General features: G+C 40.3%; 2 protein-coding genes across 2 annotated transcripts; both read left to right on the top strand.

Moving 5' to 3' along the window:
- The first annotated feature begins 5952 nt into the window (after nucleotides 1-5952).
- On the top strand, nucleotides 5953-8065 carry jun (Jun proto-oncogene, AP-1 transcription factor subunit). Its single transcript, XM_035653612.1, has one exon. The coding sequence runs from the start codon at nucleotides 6338-6340 to the stop codon at nucleotides 7319-7321; it is 984 nt and encodes a 327-aa protein (XP_035509505.1). The 5' UTR covers nucleotides 5953-6337; the 3' UTR covers nucleotides 7322-8065.
- A 2585-nt stretch (nucleotides 8066-10650) lies between these two features.
- Nucleotides 10651-14736, top strand: caiap (CARD- and ANK-containing Inflammasome Adaptor Protein). The gene is made up of 4 exons (XM_035652751.1): nucleotides 10651-11824; nucleotides 11935-12118; nucleotides 13688-13910; nucleotides 13987-14736. Exons 1-4 carry the CDS (start codon nucleotides 10651-10653, stop codon nucleotides 14734-14736), a joined length of 2331 nt encoding a protein of 776 aa, XP_035508644.1.
- The last annotated feature ends 1997 nt before the right edge of the window (nucleotides 14737-16733 follow it).

Here is a 16733-nt window from a genome sequence, read left to right as displayed (position 1 = left end):
GTCATGGTACACTTGCCCGAGTGAGTTACGGTGCACTGAAAGGGTCAAAATGAGGGAAAGCCAATCGATATTCCATATGATTCTGACCAATAAATCTGAGATGTGATTAGTCTAGGTAGTTAGCGACGATTAATTGTCAAAGCTAATAAAGTCTCCTGTGGTTGAGGGTTCCAGAGAGGCTGCTGGGAATCATGGTTCATTTTATGAGCAAATTAATTAAGACGGGCATCAAACACTCATTCTACACTTGGTGAAGGACGGAACAATGAAACATCACTCAAGGAGACTCAGGGTGTGTGTGTGTGTGTGTGCTTGTGTGTGTGTAGTAATCAAACGCAATGATTCCTCTTTTACACCAAGTTGTAAATCCAGAAGAGAAGAGGGGCATTTGTCATTTAGCTGCGTCTTTCCTTTTTCATTAAAAAATGGCTGCCACGGTGTCTTATTACTGTGTGAGGATGGGCGTGTGTGTGTGTGTATTATAATTTAGGTAAAGATCAATCAGGGAGAATGAAAGATGTGGTACAGAATAAGGAAGAAGAAAAGAAAAAAAGAAAAGGAGGACGGGGAGTGGAGTAACATGCAGTTTTGACTGACAACAACCAGAAATTGCTATTGAACGGTGCATCGATATCATTGTTTTTGTCCAGCAGACTGAATCCAACCACAGGCTACTTATTCTCTTCTTACAGCTCACTGTGGAGGAAGATAATTCAGTCCACATTCCCATTCCTTCTCCATCACGTAGACCAGTGTTTCTAAACCTTTTTTGTCAGATTTCCTCCCACAGTTATGTCAGATGAACTCATACTGGCCTCTTCATCCACACCACCCATCATGTTTCGAATGTTCCAATTTTAAAGTGGATATTATTTAACTCTTAATTATAAGAAAGTAGATTTAACTGTGGATATAAATTATTTTTCATGCAAACTGTTTAGGTTATTTTGGTTATGTTTGCATTAACTACTACAACTTATTCATTCAATTCAACTCAATTCAATTCATTAATTGCTCACATGCTAACTAGTAGGTTTTACAGACTTTACATTTTTTTTTAAAAGTGGTGTTCAGGTGTTATAACTCTCAGTGATGCTGCTAGACCTTATATGGCATTTTAATCCAATCTTAATAGTATTTGATCAGGGTTAGTTGAGTGCTCCAGATAGTCTTTCGCACACTATGTCCTGGGCATTACAACCACCATCCGCTGGCTTCTGGCAACACAGTGTAGACAATTCACACTTTCTAAATGCAGTGACATTAAAGGCAGACCCAGACGTGTACACACATACACATCCGAGCCTGCTAACTTGCTTACAGGCCAGTCCGACACAGAAGTTACACAGTTAGGTGCTTTTTTCCCTTCACATAACAGCTGAAACAACAATTGTTCTCACAGGGTAAGACCATTGTGAGTGTGCAGTGTCTCAATAGCTTCAACAGTCTCCCTGTCTCTCACTCATCTGCAAACCTCAGGGGATGTTCAGTTTGTTGTAAAGACCAAAGGTTTCAGTGTCTTGTGCTTGTGCCTTGTTCTGTGTAATGCTCTAACTTTAAATGATACCAACACAAACACAGAGCACACTCAGAGATTTTACTGAAACCAACCACTGAAACAATACAACTAAGCCACAGCCTGTTTCCATCACAGGGGAAATCCTGCTGCCTGGACGGCCACTGATAGGAGTAAGATAAGAGGGACGAGACAAAGAGAGGAGGAGGAGGAGGAGAAGATAAGAAAAAGGTGTGTGTGTGCTGTGCTGTGCTGGTGTTGTCGTGTCGTGCTGTGTGTGTGTGTGTGTGTAATACAGTGGCACAGACATTTGGGATCCCAGTCCAGAACGGAAAACAGTGCAGGCGGTACGGTCCAGCGATGGAGGGAGTGAACAGAGGTTCGGAGTTAGGACGAGAGCGGGGAAGGAAAGTAATCCACAAAGACCAGCGGAATGATGGGAGAAACAGGCTGAAGACTTAGACAGCTCAGAGGGCCCAGTTTTGTACCAGCCCCAGGTCAGGATGTCAGGGCATGCAAGCTGAGCAGGGAACACAGCACTTGAAACAGTACCGTGAGACTCAATTCATTGTCACAGTAAGATAAATGAAAATAAAACGAATGCAGAGAAACGGAAAGTGAAAAAGAGATTAAAATCACAACACCACTGATTGGAAAGTGTAACAATACAAAAAAAGAACATGTATATAATATATATATATATATATATAAAGCCAGTTAGCAAGACCAATGTGGAGTAAACACATTTACACATGCGGCAGCTTTAGTTAGTAGATATTGTTGTCGCTGGATTAATTGTTCCTGTGACAATCTCACTTTTTGCGGTCTGTTTATTTAAATATATTGACTGGAAACATTTTCTCATACTTCTGGAGATGTTAGTAGTTTGTCCCACCACTGGTCCAGAGTAAGATATCTTAGCAGCTACTAGATGGACTGGTTCCCAGATTTTCCTCTGAGGTTTTCCTCTGTGGTTTTAAGTGAAAAGTCTCAATAACTATTGGATGGATTGCTCTGAAATTTGGTACACATTCACACACAGTGGTACAGACGCAGCTTCTGTTCATTCATTTCTGAAGTGCAGCATTTAGGCCGTATTATTATTGTTGATTCTGGATTTTCCACAGATGGAAAGCAGCAAAAAATTTTTTATCCTGCTACCTATTCATCTATCTTGTGGTAGTCTGCTCTTTCCACAATACTGAAAGCTCACTTCCCAATGTCCTGAGAGCCAGTAGTTAGCTCTGACAAACAGAAATAATTTAATAACACCAATTCTCTAATTAGTCCGACTAATCATATGTTTTCAGAAGGGAGTCCCTGTTTCACTGTGAATCAGCTAAAACCAGTAAAATATGGTCTGCTGTCTGACTATTTGTCTGTAAATCGTTTATATGATACACATTTATTACAAAAATAAATAATTGTATTTTAATACTTATAAGTTTGATGCGGCTACTTTTAGCAACACACTGTTGACAGTTGGCTTCTCCCCTTGTAGGCCTCTATCCTGCTACATGCGAGGACAATACCGAAGAAGCACTGAATGTGACCACAAGTGACCAAATGTGCAGGCTCTGAACCAAGGCATCAGCAGGATATCCCAGCCTCATGTTGAATAGTCACTTAAGCAGTAAGTAGGGTTCCTCCATGCTAATTTTCCCATACATTCCTACACAGAAAATTACTTTGGCAAACTACCATGCTGTGGTTACCCCTTTATAACTTTACGCATGGCGACCAGGGAAGAAAAGCAGACCCAATTCATCCAGTGCTCCAACCATATTGAAACATTTAAGGATTCAGTATTAAACAGTATTTGAAAGTATATAAAAGAATGTACCAAGGTCTGAATTTTGCTATGGGATTTGAATCTGAAACAAACTTTAATTTAAATGACATAATAACTTTAAATGACATCATATGTTTTACCCTAACCTAATTCATCTATTTAGGACAATAGGTGAAGTCATACATGAGGATCCCTGCTGTCAGGTGGTGGGCATAAGACCACCTACTTATGATTTTTTTATGTGCTTTAATTCAGAAGAAAAGCAGTCATGAATAGATGAATAAGCCAAAGTGGATAAATATTTCAGGACGTGACGAGTAAACAATTTATCCTTATTCTGCTTCCTTATTCTTACATCCCCAGAGTGATAGTTACAAAAGTATGACAAAACTAACAGAAAATGAGAGAATAAGAGAGTATGAGTTTGTCTACAACATTTTAGGTTACAGCAATGTATTAACCTTCATCTAAAAAAAACAAAGGAAAATGAATGAAAGAAAAGAGGTTTGTTACAGTCCCAAGAACGTATACGTACCTTAAGATACCTTAACCTTTCCTTTTGTGTGTACATGACCATGAAGCAATCTCCACTAACACATTTAAACCAAAGAAAAAGAAACTGCACAAGATTGGTTAATTCAACTAGATCAGATTAAATTCGACTTTATTGATTGCCACGGTTTGACATATACAATAGTACATAAAGACAGCATTAGCAGCCATAAAAAGTCAGACTGTGGTGGTGTTTTATGATCCAGTTCAGCCTCCTTAGGTGCCTCTCTGAGCCAGCCAGCGCCAGGGGACTGATTTACTCGTCACACAAGGGGGACATATTTAGACTTGGTGCGCTGGAGATAGTAGGCAGTAAAGCTGGCAGGGCAGAAGATGACCCAGACAGTGGGAGTGTGGAGGACTAGAGGGGAACACGTAAGACACACCGGTTAACCTCCTGCCATTAAACCAGCGTTGATTTCTGACCAAGGGCCAGGGGACAATGGACTGCACTACACTAATTACAGACCATGACATGGATAATAGGAAATGTACTTGCTCTTTATGAGCATGAACAGACGTCTGTAGATCTATCTTTAACAATTTGTAGTTGTAGCAGAAATGAAAGGTCTTAAATGCAGCTTTTCAGCAGCGTGGTCTATGCAGTTAACAGCATAAAGGTCCTATTAAAGCTGTCTCCTAATGACTGAAGGGAAGGAAACACAGGTAGGTACGAAAGTACATGAGTCAATAAGATGGACTTGGCTCTTCTCTTCTGTAACTAACTGAGCTTTAATGCATTTCTTATGTATGTAAATATGTCAGTGTTTATAAACCTGCCCAGGTGTCAAATTTGAACTCCCTCAGCATGATCAGTGTAGTCAAAACTAAATGTGGGGATGTTTTGTGTATGTGTGCTATATAGGACAATTTATAGGGGACCACCACCCAGAGACCACCATGATATCCCAGACTGAGAAGCAAAATGACAGGAGAAGAAGACTTTCCACCATGAGTGCACACGCGCATGGAAAAATATATAATTTGTTTTCACATAATGGTTTTCATTCATTTTTTCCTAGTTTTTTGAACTCACAGCTTTCTCCAGTTGTAACCCGCAGAAATTAGAGCTCTGATTTCAGCGACAATGTAAATATTTGCCACAGTGGAATAGAAATTTGTGTGGCTTTTTAAAATTTAATCGTGTATAATCATATAATATGGCTATTTTGAAGCTGGTTAAAAGTAAACCAGATTTGCAAAATAAAATTAAGAACAGAATTTGTATGAGACATTTTCTTTCAAGTGGTGTCTCTTAAATGACAGACTAGAATTTGTGAGGGTGTTTTTCATGTATTATATCATAATAATGGTCATTTTGAAGGCAGATAAACTTGAATGGAAGACTAGAATATAATTTTGTCAAGTCATTAAATATACAACAAAATATCCAGATAGGCAATATTAAACTTAAATAGCAGAACAGAACAGAATAAAATAGGCTTATCATTTTAATTTGTGGATATGTTCTATATAAATCAGATAATTTCATAAACATAAGTAATAGCCTAATACAAGAGCATGGCAGGAGTTATTTTAATATATAAACACAAGGATGAATACCATAGATTTCATGATTTTTTATCATTTTATGAAGTAAATGCAGTATTTCTTTAGACTACAATTCTAATTCTCAGCTGTAGGCCTACACTACCTAAACGGGCTTCTTCGAGGTTAAAGTGGAGGCTTCTGTAGTTCTGTGTGTACAAAAACACTTTAAGTAAACAGACAAGGTGTAATGAATAAAAGACAGAAGCTCTTATATTAGACAGAAGGTATAACAGAGCCGGTTCAGGAGCAGCCGTCCTGGACGCTGCCTGTCCCGCCACTGACAGTGAAGCGGGTAACCAGATATTCAAAAACAATACGTCATCCCACAATGCACCGCGCTTACGCTCTCCTCTCAGCATTACCTCATCCCACAATCCACCGCGAGATTAAGAATCTTCTGGGTGGTCGTCAAGGCAACGCGCCTTATCTGAGGGGAGGGCCCCGCAGCACGACACGCCCTCCAGCCAATGGGAGAGCCCCGTCATGACATCATGGCTATTTTTAGAGAGGCAGCGGCAGCAGATAAGGTTTGCCTCCACGCTGCACCGCTCAGAGTATACACACAGCCGGGCAGAGGGAGCGCCGCAGACACACGCTGCTGCTGTCCGACGAGACAACTTAAGAGCGCCTTTCATTCGCGGGCTCAATACAAGTGTGGATACTTTGCTCGAAGCCTTGTGAACTGTTACAACTCAGCACTGAGCAATCGACCGTCGCTGGCTGAAAAGAAGTAAGTCCTGATTCCTGTGTCAACAGAGTGCGCACTCAAAGTTTGGAAGTTTTTACGCACAGAGAGAGGACGTTTGGAAACCAGTGCTTTTCTTCTTTTTCCTCAACTGATAAACCAAGAAGAAGCGAAAGGGGGGACGAAGAGTTGTTTTGTAGCCTAGAAGACTTTATAGTGCATTGCTTTCGGGTTCTCTTCTATGTATACCAAGATGGAAACTACTTTCTATGACGACTCACTCAACGCTTTCTCCCAGCAAGACAACGCCGGCTACGGGTACAGCAACCCCAAAGCGCTGAAACACAACATGACACTGAACCTCTCCGACCCGACGGGCACTCTGAAACCTCACCTGCGGGCCAAAGCCAGCGACATGCTCACCTCTCCTGATGTGGGCTTGTTGAAGCTGGCCTCGCCGGAGCTGGAGCGGCTCATCATCCAGTCCAGCAACGGACTCATCACCACCACCCCGACCCCGACCCAGTTCCTGTGCCCCAAGAATGTCACCGACGAGCAGGAGGGCTTCGCAGAGGGGTTTGTCAGAGCCCTGGCCGAGCTGCACCACCAACACATGCCGGGCACAGCCAATGTGAGTGTCACCTCAGCTGCCCAGACCAGTGTCAACACTGCCCTGCCTCCGGTCTCGTCTGTTGCCGGTGCCACCGTTTACAACAACAACGCCGCCATGCGCTCCGACTCGCCGGTGTATGAGGACTTGAACACTTTCAACCCGGCCATCAGCACCGTCTCGGCGCCCAGTTACACCACCTCAGCCCCGACTATGTCCTTCCCTGCTGCCCCGCCTCAGCTCCCCATCTACGGGCAGCCATCCTCCGCCCAGATCCCCCGGCTCGCGGCGCTCAAAGAGGAGCCCCAAACTGTGCCCGAGATGCCGGGGGAGACCCCTCCTCTCTCCCCAATCGACATGGAGAGCCAGGAGCGCATCAAGGCCGAGAGAAAGCGGATGAGGAACCGCATCGCTGCCTCCAAATGCCGGAAGAGGAAGCTGGAGCGCATCTCAAGGCTGGAGGACAAAGTGAAGACCCTCAAGTCCCAGAACTCGGAGCTTGCGTCCACCGCCAACATGCTGCGGGAGCAGGTGGCCCAGCTGAAGCAGAAGGTGATGAACCACGTCAACAGCGGGTGCCAGCTCATGTTAACGCAGCAGCTCCAGACCTTCTGAGGTGGTGTCAGCGGCGGCGGAGAGAGAAAAAAAGACTGTAGTTGAACGAAACGGACGCATCCTGTGATAGTGAGTGGCTGTATCTCCCGAAATCGTGACGGGATTTGGGATGATGTGGCGCGACACTGGCAGGACAGGGGACCGCGCTAAAAGTTGCTGAGTGCCATGCGCTCCCCCCTTGGCGCGTCCCAGAGAGGGGCTCGGGACAGTGACAGTAACCATGAACCAGAAGGGGACATGGCAACAAGCAGGATACCCTTTCTGTCTCTGTTTCGTGCTGTTTTTTTTTTACAGAACTGGACAGGACTGAAGTTTTCTTGATTTACTCCCAGCTCTGCATGGACCTTATCATGACCATCAAAGGGGAAATTCAGTATTAGAGGATTTAAGAACCTGCAATAGAGACTTTTCTTGCTGTAGCCATAATGGCCTCAAACTTGGTTGTGTTGGCCAACTCTAAACGGCTGAAAAGTTGTAACTAAAGCTGCCTGACTTCTGAGTTACAGTACAATGTACTTTTTTCTTAATTGTAAGAAATTAAGTTAGAAAAGCTTCAAGATTTACTTGTTTTTTTCTAAAGTTGTTTAATGGGGTTTCACTCATTGTTATATGTATATAAGATCAACTTGGAGTACTTATGTTTACCATTTGTAATAAGAATACTGTATAATTTTTTTTATGTTTTGTCTTCTGAGCACTTCAGAAACTAATCGATATTTAAGAAAATAAACCAGATAAAATGAAGCAACATTGCCTCTGTGTTCTTGTAAGTGTGTGACAGAAAGAAAAGTGGGTGTGCCATGTCAGGAGCTCAAACAATAAAACATGTTGCAACATGTTGGAAGAGCTGCTAGTTCCCAATACCTCAAGGTAAATTCCATTAGTGCTGGTATCGATCCAGGCTAAGTGACTGTGTCTCAGCTGACAGACCAGTATCACTTACTACTGATAGAAGCCAGTTCTGCAAATTGGGCTTGTAGAGCTTAAGATATCCACTTTATGTCTCAGCACACAGACCTGCCTGAAGAGCATGAATATTATACAAAACCTCACATTGTTCTCAGGTGATGTGACACTACAAGTGAGACACTGTAACTTCAGCATTGTTACAGTTACAACAGGTTGAAGTAAGCAATAAATCTGAACTGAAGAAATCTGCGGTATCACTGATTTGACACATAATAGCTAACAGGAAAATAACAGGCCATCCTCCACGCTGTTTCATCATTCAGTTATTCAACATTACTTCCTGTCCTGTTGTAAATAAAAATGCCAGAATGTCCAAACAAGTTCAAATTAAGTCATAAGTCCTATATTATGACTAGATGTAGGCTACATCATAGATAACACATCACTGAACGTTAACTCATTAAAAGTAGCCCACTGTGGTTTGTGAGAGAGTATTCTGGATACATTATTATATATTTATCATATAGTCCCACGTTTAATGAGTATGCTATAAAAAGTAGCTTATAGGAACAAACAATAAACAAATAAATAAACAAACACCAACACTGTACATATATAATGTATTCAGTGACATAAATAATTCATAAAGTTATAAAACACAACCTGTGTACAACAAAACTTGTCTTAATTTCCCCAGTGAACCCAGCAAACATGATAAGCTTCATTCCTGCATAGACACTAAAGACAGCAGGTGAATGTGGCGGGACAGGTCAGATATTGAATACTGGTTATATAGTATTGAACACTCTTCAACCACCTGCGCTGCCTACAATAAAACACTAGAGGGCGACACAGACTAATTTACCTGGAAGATGAAATGAAACGTCGCTGCCTTCATGCCTCCACTGTAGGTTGGCTCATCGGTTGTAGATCTGTCACGAGCGATTGATGTAGTGCCAAAGAAACAGAACAGGTTATTAATTATGAGCGTTTGAATTATATTTTTAGTGTAACTATGATACACAAGAAAGCCTAAAAGTGAAACAGACGTGCCTTTTAATCTGTTCTAAGTAGACCATTTTCTTTCTTTTCCCTGCTCTTTGTTCGTTTTCTTTGTTTCATTTTTGTGTTTGTCTTTATCTTTTCTTATAAACCAATATGGAAGATTTTTACAACGTAGTTTTGACACATAAATATATCAATTTCTTTTTTATATATTCATAAACAATTAAATTACTTTAGATTAATTCAATATACATTATTTTATTTTTTAATGATAGACCAATTAATAAAATTGATGATGTGGGTTTAGCTTTGTCCTTAATCTTTAGTTATGTTTAATTATAACGGGGACTCAATCAATCTGCTTTAACCTGTTCTGATTTCTCAAACTTGGGGCAGCATGACATCATTCCGGAAAGCGGAGTCCTTCACTACCATATAAGGAGAGGGAACGCTCGGAAGATCTACGTCACGACTGAGGAGGCGTGTATTACGGGAAGTGAATCGACTCTATAATCTCTGCATTAATAAGGAGACTTTACCAAGGGCAAATCAATGAAAGGATTACAGCGGCAACAAAACAAATTCTATTGGATGTAAAAAATAAAATAAAACAGAATAGATTCGAATTGAATTGGTATTTATATTGAAAAACAGCAGTGAAATCCAAATGTCTAAATCTAATCTGACGTTAAAATAAATTTAAAATAAATCAGTTGTCAAGACTATATCACTGTAATTGTAGGGTTTTGGGGTAGCTACCTGTACTTTACTTGAATAATTCCTCTCTATTCTACTTCATTCTACTATGTTACATACATAATATATTACCATCTTTCAAAATATAATGCAGTGTTAACTACCCAAAGTTAGGACTAGGACTATCTCTACCTTAACTAACTACAATATTGAAATATATATTAGTAATAGCAATTAAATAATATAATTCAATATTACAATTGTATTAATCAAATTGATAAAATACAAATTGCATCAGGTTAAAGTTATCTTGAAACAACTCCTTTTTAAGTGTTCACCTCTCCTGATAATATTGTTTACAAAATAAGATTCAAATTAATAAATAAATAAAACTAAAATGATGTAAAACAAGACAAGCTCAGAAGAAACATTGTCATTATTTTAATGACAAACTTTAATAACAATAAATGACTTCTGTCAGAACTCCCATGCTGCATCCAATGAAAACTAAAAATGTTTGTTGGTCACATAATCTGACAAAGGGCAGGTTGCCCTGAACAGATCTGAATGGTTTGTCTGCATTTTGTTGCCAGGGCAAGGTGTTTCACTTAGCAATAAGGTATAAACCACACACACAAACTGCCAGAACCACAAGTTACAACAATGACTCGCTGGGTGTGAAGGCTAAAGTAAACCTTTAGTTTCCCGGAATATTTAAAATGATTAAAATACTCAAGGGTTTTGATGCTCCGGCAGCATCAAACTATATCAACCCTTATGCTGTGGATGTAATCCGGGAAAAGAGAAGGGATCTAGTTTATGGGATCTCCCATACAGAGGAGCTCCTGGATCTTCTTGTCACAGAGGGGGTCGTTACAGCAGCAAAGAGATCCATCGTCCTAACCATGAGGACTCGCAAAGATCAAAACTCCAGGGTGCTGGACATCCTGGAGGCCAGAGGTGAAAGGGCATGCCGGAAGTTCTTCCATCCATGTCTTATGCTGGCAGAACCAGACCTCTATCAACAAATCAAGACCTATTTGGGTGGTGTGAACAAACGTATTCGAGACTCCAGGAGACAGCTGATTGGATATTTGCTGGAGAGGGACCAGGAGGGGATGGATAAAATAACTGACAGAGTGGTCACTCAGGGGACACATACTTTATTTGCCACCAAAGAAACTAAGAAATCTATCCCTGAAAAGGAAGACAGAAGCATTGTGCCAAAATCAGAGAAGCATAAACCAACGCAAAGTAAAGCAGATAATCTCATCCACATGATTGCCACAGGTGGGGAGGTAATACTGCTGGAGGAGCTGTTAGAGGACACTGATATCAACTCAGTCAATTCCTCCAGTGAAACACTGTTACATGTAGCTGCTGAGTACGGTCACCTGTCCATCATTGAGCTCTTGGTCCGTAAAGGAGCCAGACTGGACTTGCAGGATAATAAAGGTCATACAGCTCTACATAGAGCAGCCAGCAGAGGTCACACAAAGATAGTCAGGGCCCTCATACAAGCCGGGGCCCCCATCTACACTCTGGATCTACAAGGCAAAACCCCTGTTCACCTGTCAGCAGAAAATGACCACCTGAATTCTGTGAAAGTCCTGGTGAAGGAGGAGGCCAAGCAGTCTGAGAGCCACACAAAGGACATGTTTCTTCACATGGCAGCCATGGAAGATGACTGGAGGCTGGCTGAGATGCTGCTGCAAGGCGGGGCCGCTACTGATGCAAGAAACCAGCATAAAAAAACAGCTCTGTTTTATGCAGTTTCCAGGAACAATGAGAAAACAGTCACTGTCCTTCTAAATGCAGGGGCTAAAGTTGACTGTGATGTTATAAATGAAGCCATTAAGCTCAATGAAGAATCAATTCTCCGCCTGCTGCTTGGTGAGTCTTTATTTAACATCTTGCTCATATTAGACTTCTTTTATGAGAACATAAATGAGGCCTGAAGCTACAAACATACAAGCTCACAGCATATTTTGTTTAAACCACAGGTAATGCCAGAGGAGCACTGAGTGAAGACGCACTGGGTCTTGCCCTCTTTTCAGCTGTTAAACAAAACCACAGTGGAGTGGCGACCGTTCTCATAGACAGCGGTGCAAATGTGAACATGTTAGACAAACAGGGGTACACTCCTCTCCTGCTGTCAGCTGAGCTGGGACACACTGATGTCTTCAGGTAGCTGTGCAACTAGGGCTGAATGTTGCTCTTCTAAACAATCACATAGAGGGAATCTGATAGCCACAGGTTATTATTATTTTCTAATGTTTGAAAAATTGAGTTAGATACATAAAGACCAATTACACAAATAAAATAAAAAGAACATTTCTTCCCACTCAATACATTTTCAGACATAAACATAGGCTTTCTGTTGAAAGTACATAACCGACCCATCAAGGTCCCAAATATGCGTAACAAATATGAAAAAATAAAAAAATAAAAAATAGAGACTCAAGACAGAAAAAAGCAACCACACATATTTGATGGCAGAATTTAAAGGCTATATGTGAATATATAAGAATAAATATGAATTTGTGAGCCTTGCATACACGGCAGGGTTATGCAAGGCAGTGTTTTTTTTAAACAACCACCAGGGGGCACTGGTTTGATATATTGTTAAATGTTACACATAGTGGCTATTCAGTTATTTATTTGTTGTTTTAGCAGAAGCAAAAACATGACATGTCGTACTGTGAACCAAAAGAAAATAAGTGTCATACAATTTCTCTTTTTTGTGATTTTCTTACTTTTGTTGGTTAAAAAAACATCTTACAATTTATGTTTTTATTTTATTTATTTTAAATTTTATTGCATACCCACTGCAGTGTACCTCAGGCCATTTTAAAAATATATAACAAAAAATATCCAAAATTAAGTATTTAAAATTTAACAGTAACTGATGCAAAATTAACCTCGAACAACAAAACAAAATTTGTAGTATTTTTCTTTTACCATGAATATCAACAGTGGCTAATCACTAGATCTGAATAAAACAAACGTGCTACTCCTGGTCCAAGGTTTTGCTTGCTTGTCCCTGTCTGTTTCTGTTTCTGTGTCTCTTCTTCTTCCGCTTCTTCAAAATCTCTCACAGGTTCAAACTCATCCTCATCTCTGTTGTCATCTGACAGTTTCAAATCTGATTCACCCTCAGTTATCTTGTAAACATTTATGTCACTTCAGTTCTGTCTCTTACAACAATGTGGAGTTATTAAGTTCATAAAGATGGTCCTGGTGTTCACTACAGTTAATATTCATAAAAGGGCTATTATTTCAAAACCAAAATAATTTAATTGCTTTCAGAACAGAATATATTTCCTGACATGATAATAAAGAAGAAAATATATATGTGATTATCATTGCTAAAATAGTGGATTCACCTTTCCTCTTTTAATAAAATGTCATATCACAGGAAAGCCCAGGATATCCTCTTTACAGTACAACAGGGATCAATAGCTCAAAAGAGTATAGGGTGATTCATATGAACCAAATGTCCACTACAGAGGACACAAGTCAGTGGGCTGGGTCCCTGGGGGAACAGAACGTACAGTACAATGACACAATGACACAAATATGGTGGGTATAATGGCCATATCCTTCTTACTGTCAAATGTTCTATATGTCCATTACTGCAGATTATGATCATGTATGTCTTTATATTTGTCCACAATTCACGATGTCCAATATGATTTTGTTGGAGAGCATAAGCTGCTCGCTACATCTTAAATAATGACCTCTTTTTCATTTCAGAGTGCTAGTAGCAAAACAGGCCAAACTGGATGCTACTTTATCCGACCTCTCCTCAGCGTTGCACCTGGCTGTCCACAGTGGCAGTGTGTCCATAGTGCAGACATTGCTGGAAAAGGGAATAGACCCCAACATTACTGGACATAAAGCCCAAACCCCTCTACACCTGGCAGCTCAGTACAATAGGCCAGAATTAGTGGATCTGCTGTTAAGAGCTGGAGCACAGGTAATCGTCAAACTAGCTGGTCATTTCTTAGATGTTCATGTTTGTAGAGACTGAGGATTGTCTGTCATTTCTTTAGGTAAATGCAGTAGCCCAGGATGGGTTAACCCCACTGCATATAGCCAGTCAGAAGGGCCATGCAGACACAGTGAACCAGCTTCTTCAAGGCAAAGCAGACCCAGGAGTCAAAGACAAGCTGGGGAGGACAGCCTTGCACTGGGCAGCCTCTTCCCATGGAGAAAGCTGTGTGGTAGACTTACTGCTGTCGGCCAAAGCCAACCCAAACACCACTGATAATGAGAAAAAAGCTGCCCTCCACCTGGCTGCCATTGAGGGGAAAGTGGATGCTGTCACTTCACTGTTGTCCCACAAGGCAAAGGGAGGGGCTAAAGACATGGATGGCTCCACACCTCTCCATTATGCAGCTGCTGGTGGGCACTCCAGCGTGGTTTCAGCGCTTCTACAGTTACTCAACAACAAGGGGACAGACGAGAGGAATGCATGGAGGAAAACGCCACTTCATGCTGCAGCTGAGAAAGGCCATGATGATGTGACGGTGCTGCTGCTGGAGGCCGGGGCAAAAATCAACAGCACAGATCACAATAAAGACACTTCTCTGCACTGTGCTGTCCGAGGCGGACACCAGGAGGTAGTGAGGAGACTTGTAAACTGGGGCCAGGCTGGGCACATGGGACGGCGGAAAAAAGTGAATCTGCAAACTACCAATAATGTGGGGAAAACACCACTGCAGGTGGCACAGAGTGGAGATAAACCAGAACATGAGGACATTGTAACTTTACTCATGAGAAAGATGTTTCTCATCAAATAAAGGGAGAAAAGTCAAGAGAGTAAATAACAGGAACTGAAATCACATCTCAAAAGTTCTGAAACAGATCTCAATGAAAGGGTTGAATGGAGAGAGAAGAAATTTCTTTTTGGGTCAGTATCACACTGTCCTCTTCATACAAAGTAGCCACGAATCTTATAGCAAAAGAAAGATTGTATACACATGATGGGCCGCTTTAGAAACTAGGGCATAAATTAAGAGAATACCCACTTCTCCAGGCACCACTACACTGCTGCACAATGGTCACTTTCAGTCTAAAAGATTATATTTAGTATATTCATTTTAATTTTAGTTTATTGTTCAATTGGTTGGTCCACACTGAAATCTCTCAATAAGTGTTGGATAGATTACCATGAAGTTATGCACAGACAATTGTGATCTCCAGTTTATGAATTCTTATGATTTTGGTGATACAACAGGGTCAAAAATGTCACTTTGTGTTGAGTACCTTTAATTTTGTTTATTTACAATTTGCATATATTCACATGTACAATGTTGTGATGTTCGGTGCTGTGTTTTCTGGCTTTGCTGTAGTTGCCATGTGTCATTGTGTAGTTAAAATATATGCTTATAAAGAGGTCTTATTCTTTATTTCACATACTCGTTATCAGCAAACAATCTGGAATAATGCAATGTGCTGATCAGTCTGATCTGGTGGTGATGTATATCTGCCGTTCCTATGATGTGTTTCTACCTCTCTGATTGTTGATAAAAAAGACCGAACAGAAAGCAACTGACACAAAAACCAAAAACCACTGGCTACCCGACAAGGCCATGGTGGGATTTTTTTTTGCAGCTAGTTTTGTGTTTCTTCACGCAGGCAACATTTGCAGTTCTTCTGAATTATTTTGCATCCCCCTCATTACTTTCCATGTCTGTTATGTTCTGAATCAATATCTGGCATCAGAAAATGCTTCATATTATGTAAAACATGTTTTAAGGGAATGCAAAAAAAAATGACACAGAAAGAAATACCACAGAAAACCAAACGCCATGATTTTTGATGTTGACATTTCCTAGACATTGCTGTCAGATTCCATTGTATCAACATGAGAGGGTTTAATGGAAATACCTTTTCAGTGGTCAGTTATCAATAAATTAAATGATTAGTTTTGGATTTTAATGATGAAACTATATAATAATAAAATTAATCAGTTTAGTTAGTAGTGACAGTGAGCCATTTAATCATCATATCTCAAACATATTTTACAAATTTAAACGCAAATTTGATTAACATTGGTTTTAGGTATAAGTGGTAACAGTTATTTAATAATGTTATAAAAAAAAACACACACATTGCGGGTAAAGATCCCTCATTATCAGGAAATTGTATTCAGTGCTAGACTTCAGCTAGTTTGTGCCTTTCTTGAAATTTTCATTAAATTCAAGTCACATAAATAAATAAAACTACCCACTCTTATTTGACTGCATTTTTACTTGCTGTTCTTAAACTGATTGGATCCTTGATTTTTCCACAGTCCATGAAACTGCACAACATAAGCAATCAAGTCAAATAATAATAATATTGTATTATCATTATTATTTATTTATATTATTTATTTATTATTATTATTAATAATAATAATATGGTTGTTTTTAGGGTTAATTTAGGTCTTAATTTGTATATGAAAGCAACACCTGTTGTTTTGCATCCACAACTGCATGTTTGTTCCCAAAAACAACCTCCGCCACAAAATAACCTATGAAACGTCTGTTTCAGGTGAAGCAACGTATTACTTATTCTTTGGAAATAACCACATGGCACAAATTGTTGGTATGTAGGCGTTTCTTTCGACCCGGACACATCAGCAGTGATGCACTTTGCAGTTTGTAGCTGCATCGATGCAAACAAACAAAGTGAGAGTGGGTAGAGGCAAGGTGTAGGGGCCGGTTCAGACGTGGTCCAAGTCACTTATAGCTCTGTCATTCACTCACATGGCTTTTCCTACCACAGCTATGTACACTGAACAAAATTATAA

This window comes from Morone saxatilis, unplaced genomic scaffold, assembly GCF_004916995.1.
Source record: "Morone saxatilis isolate NCDOM2014 unplaced genomic scaffold, NCSU_SB_2.0 Contig12, whole genome shotgun sequence".
Taxonomy (NCBI): domain Eukaryota; kingdom Metazoa; phylum Chordata; class Actinopteri; family Moronidae; genus Morone; species Morone saxatilis.
This window is presented reverse-complemented; position numbering and strand designations above follow the sequence as displayed.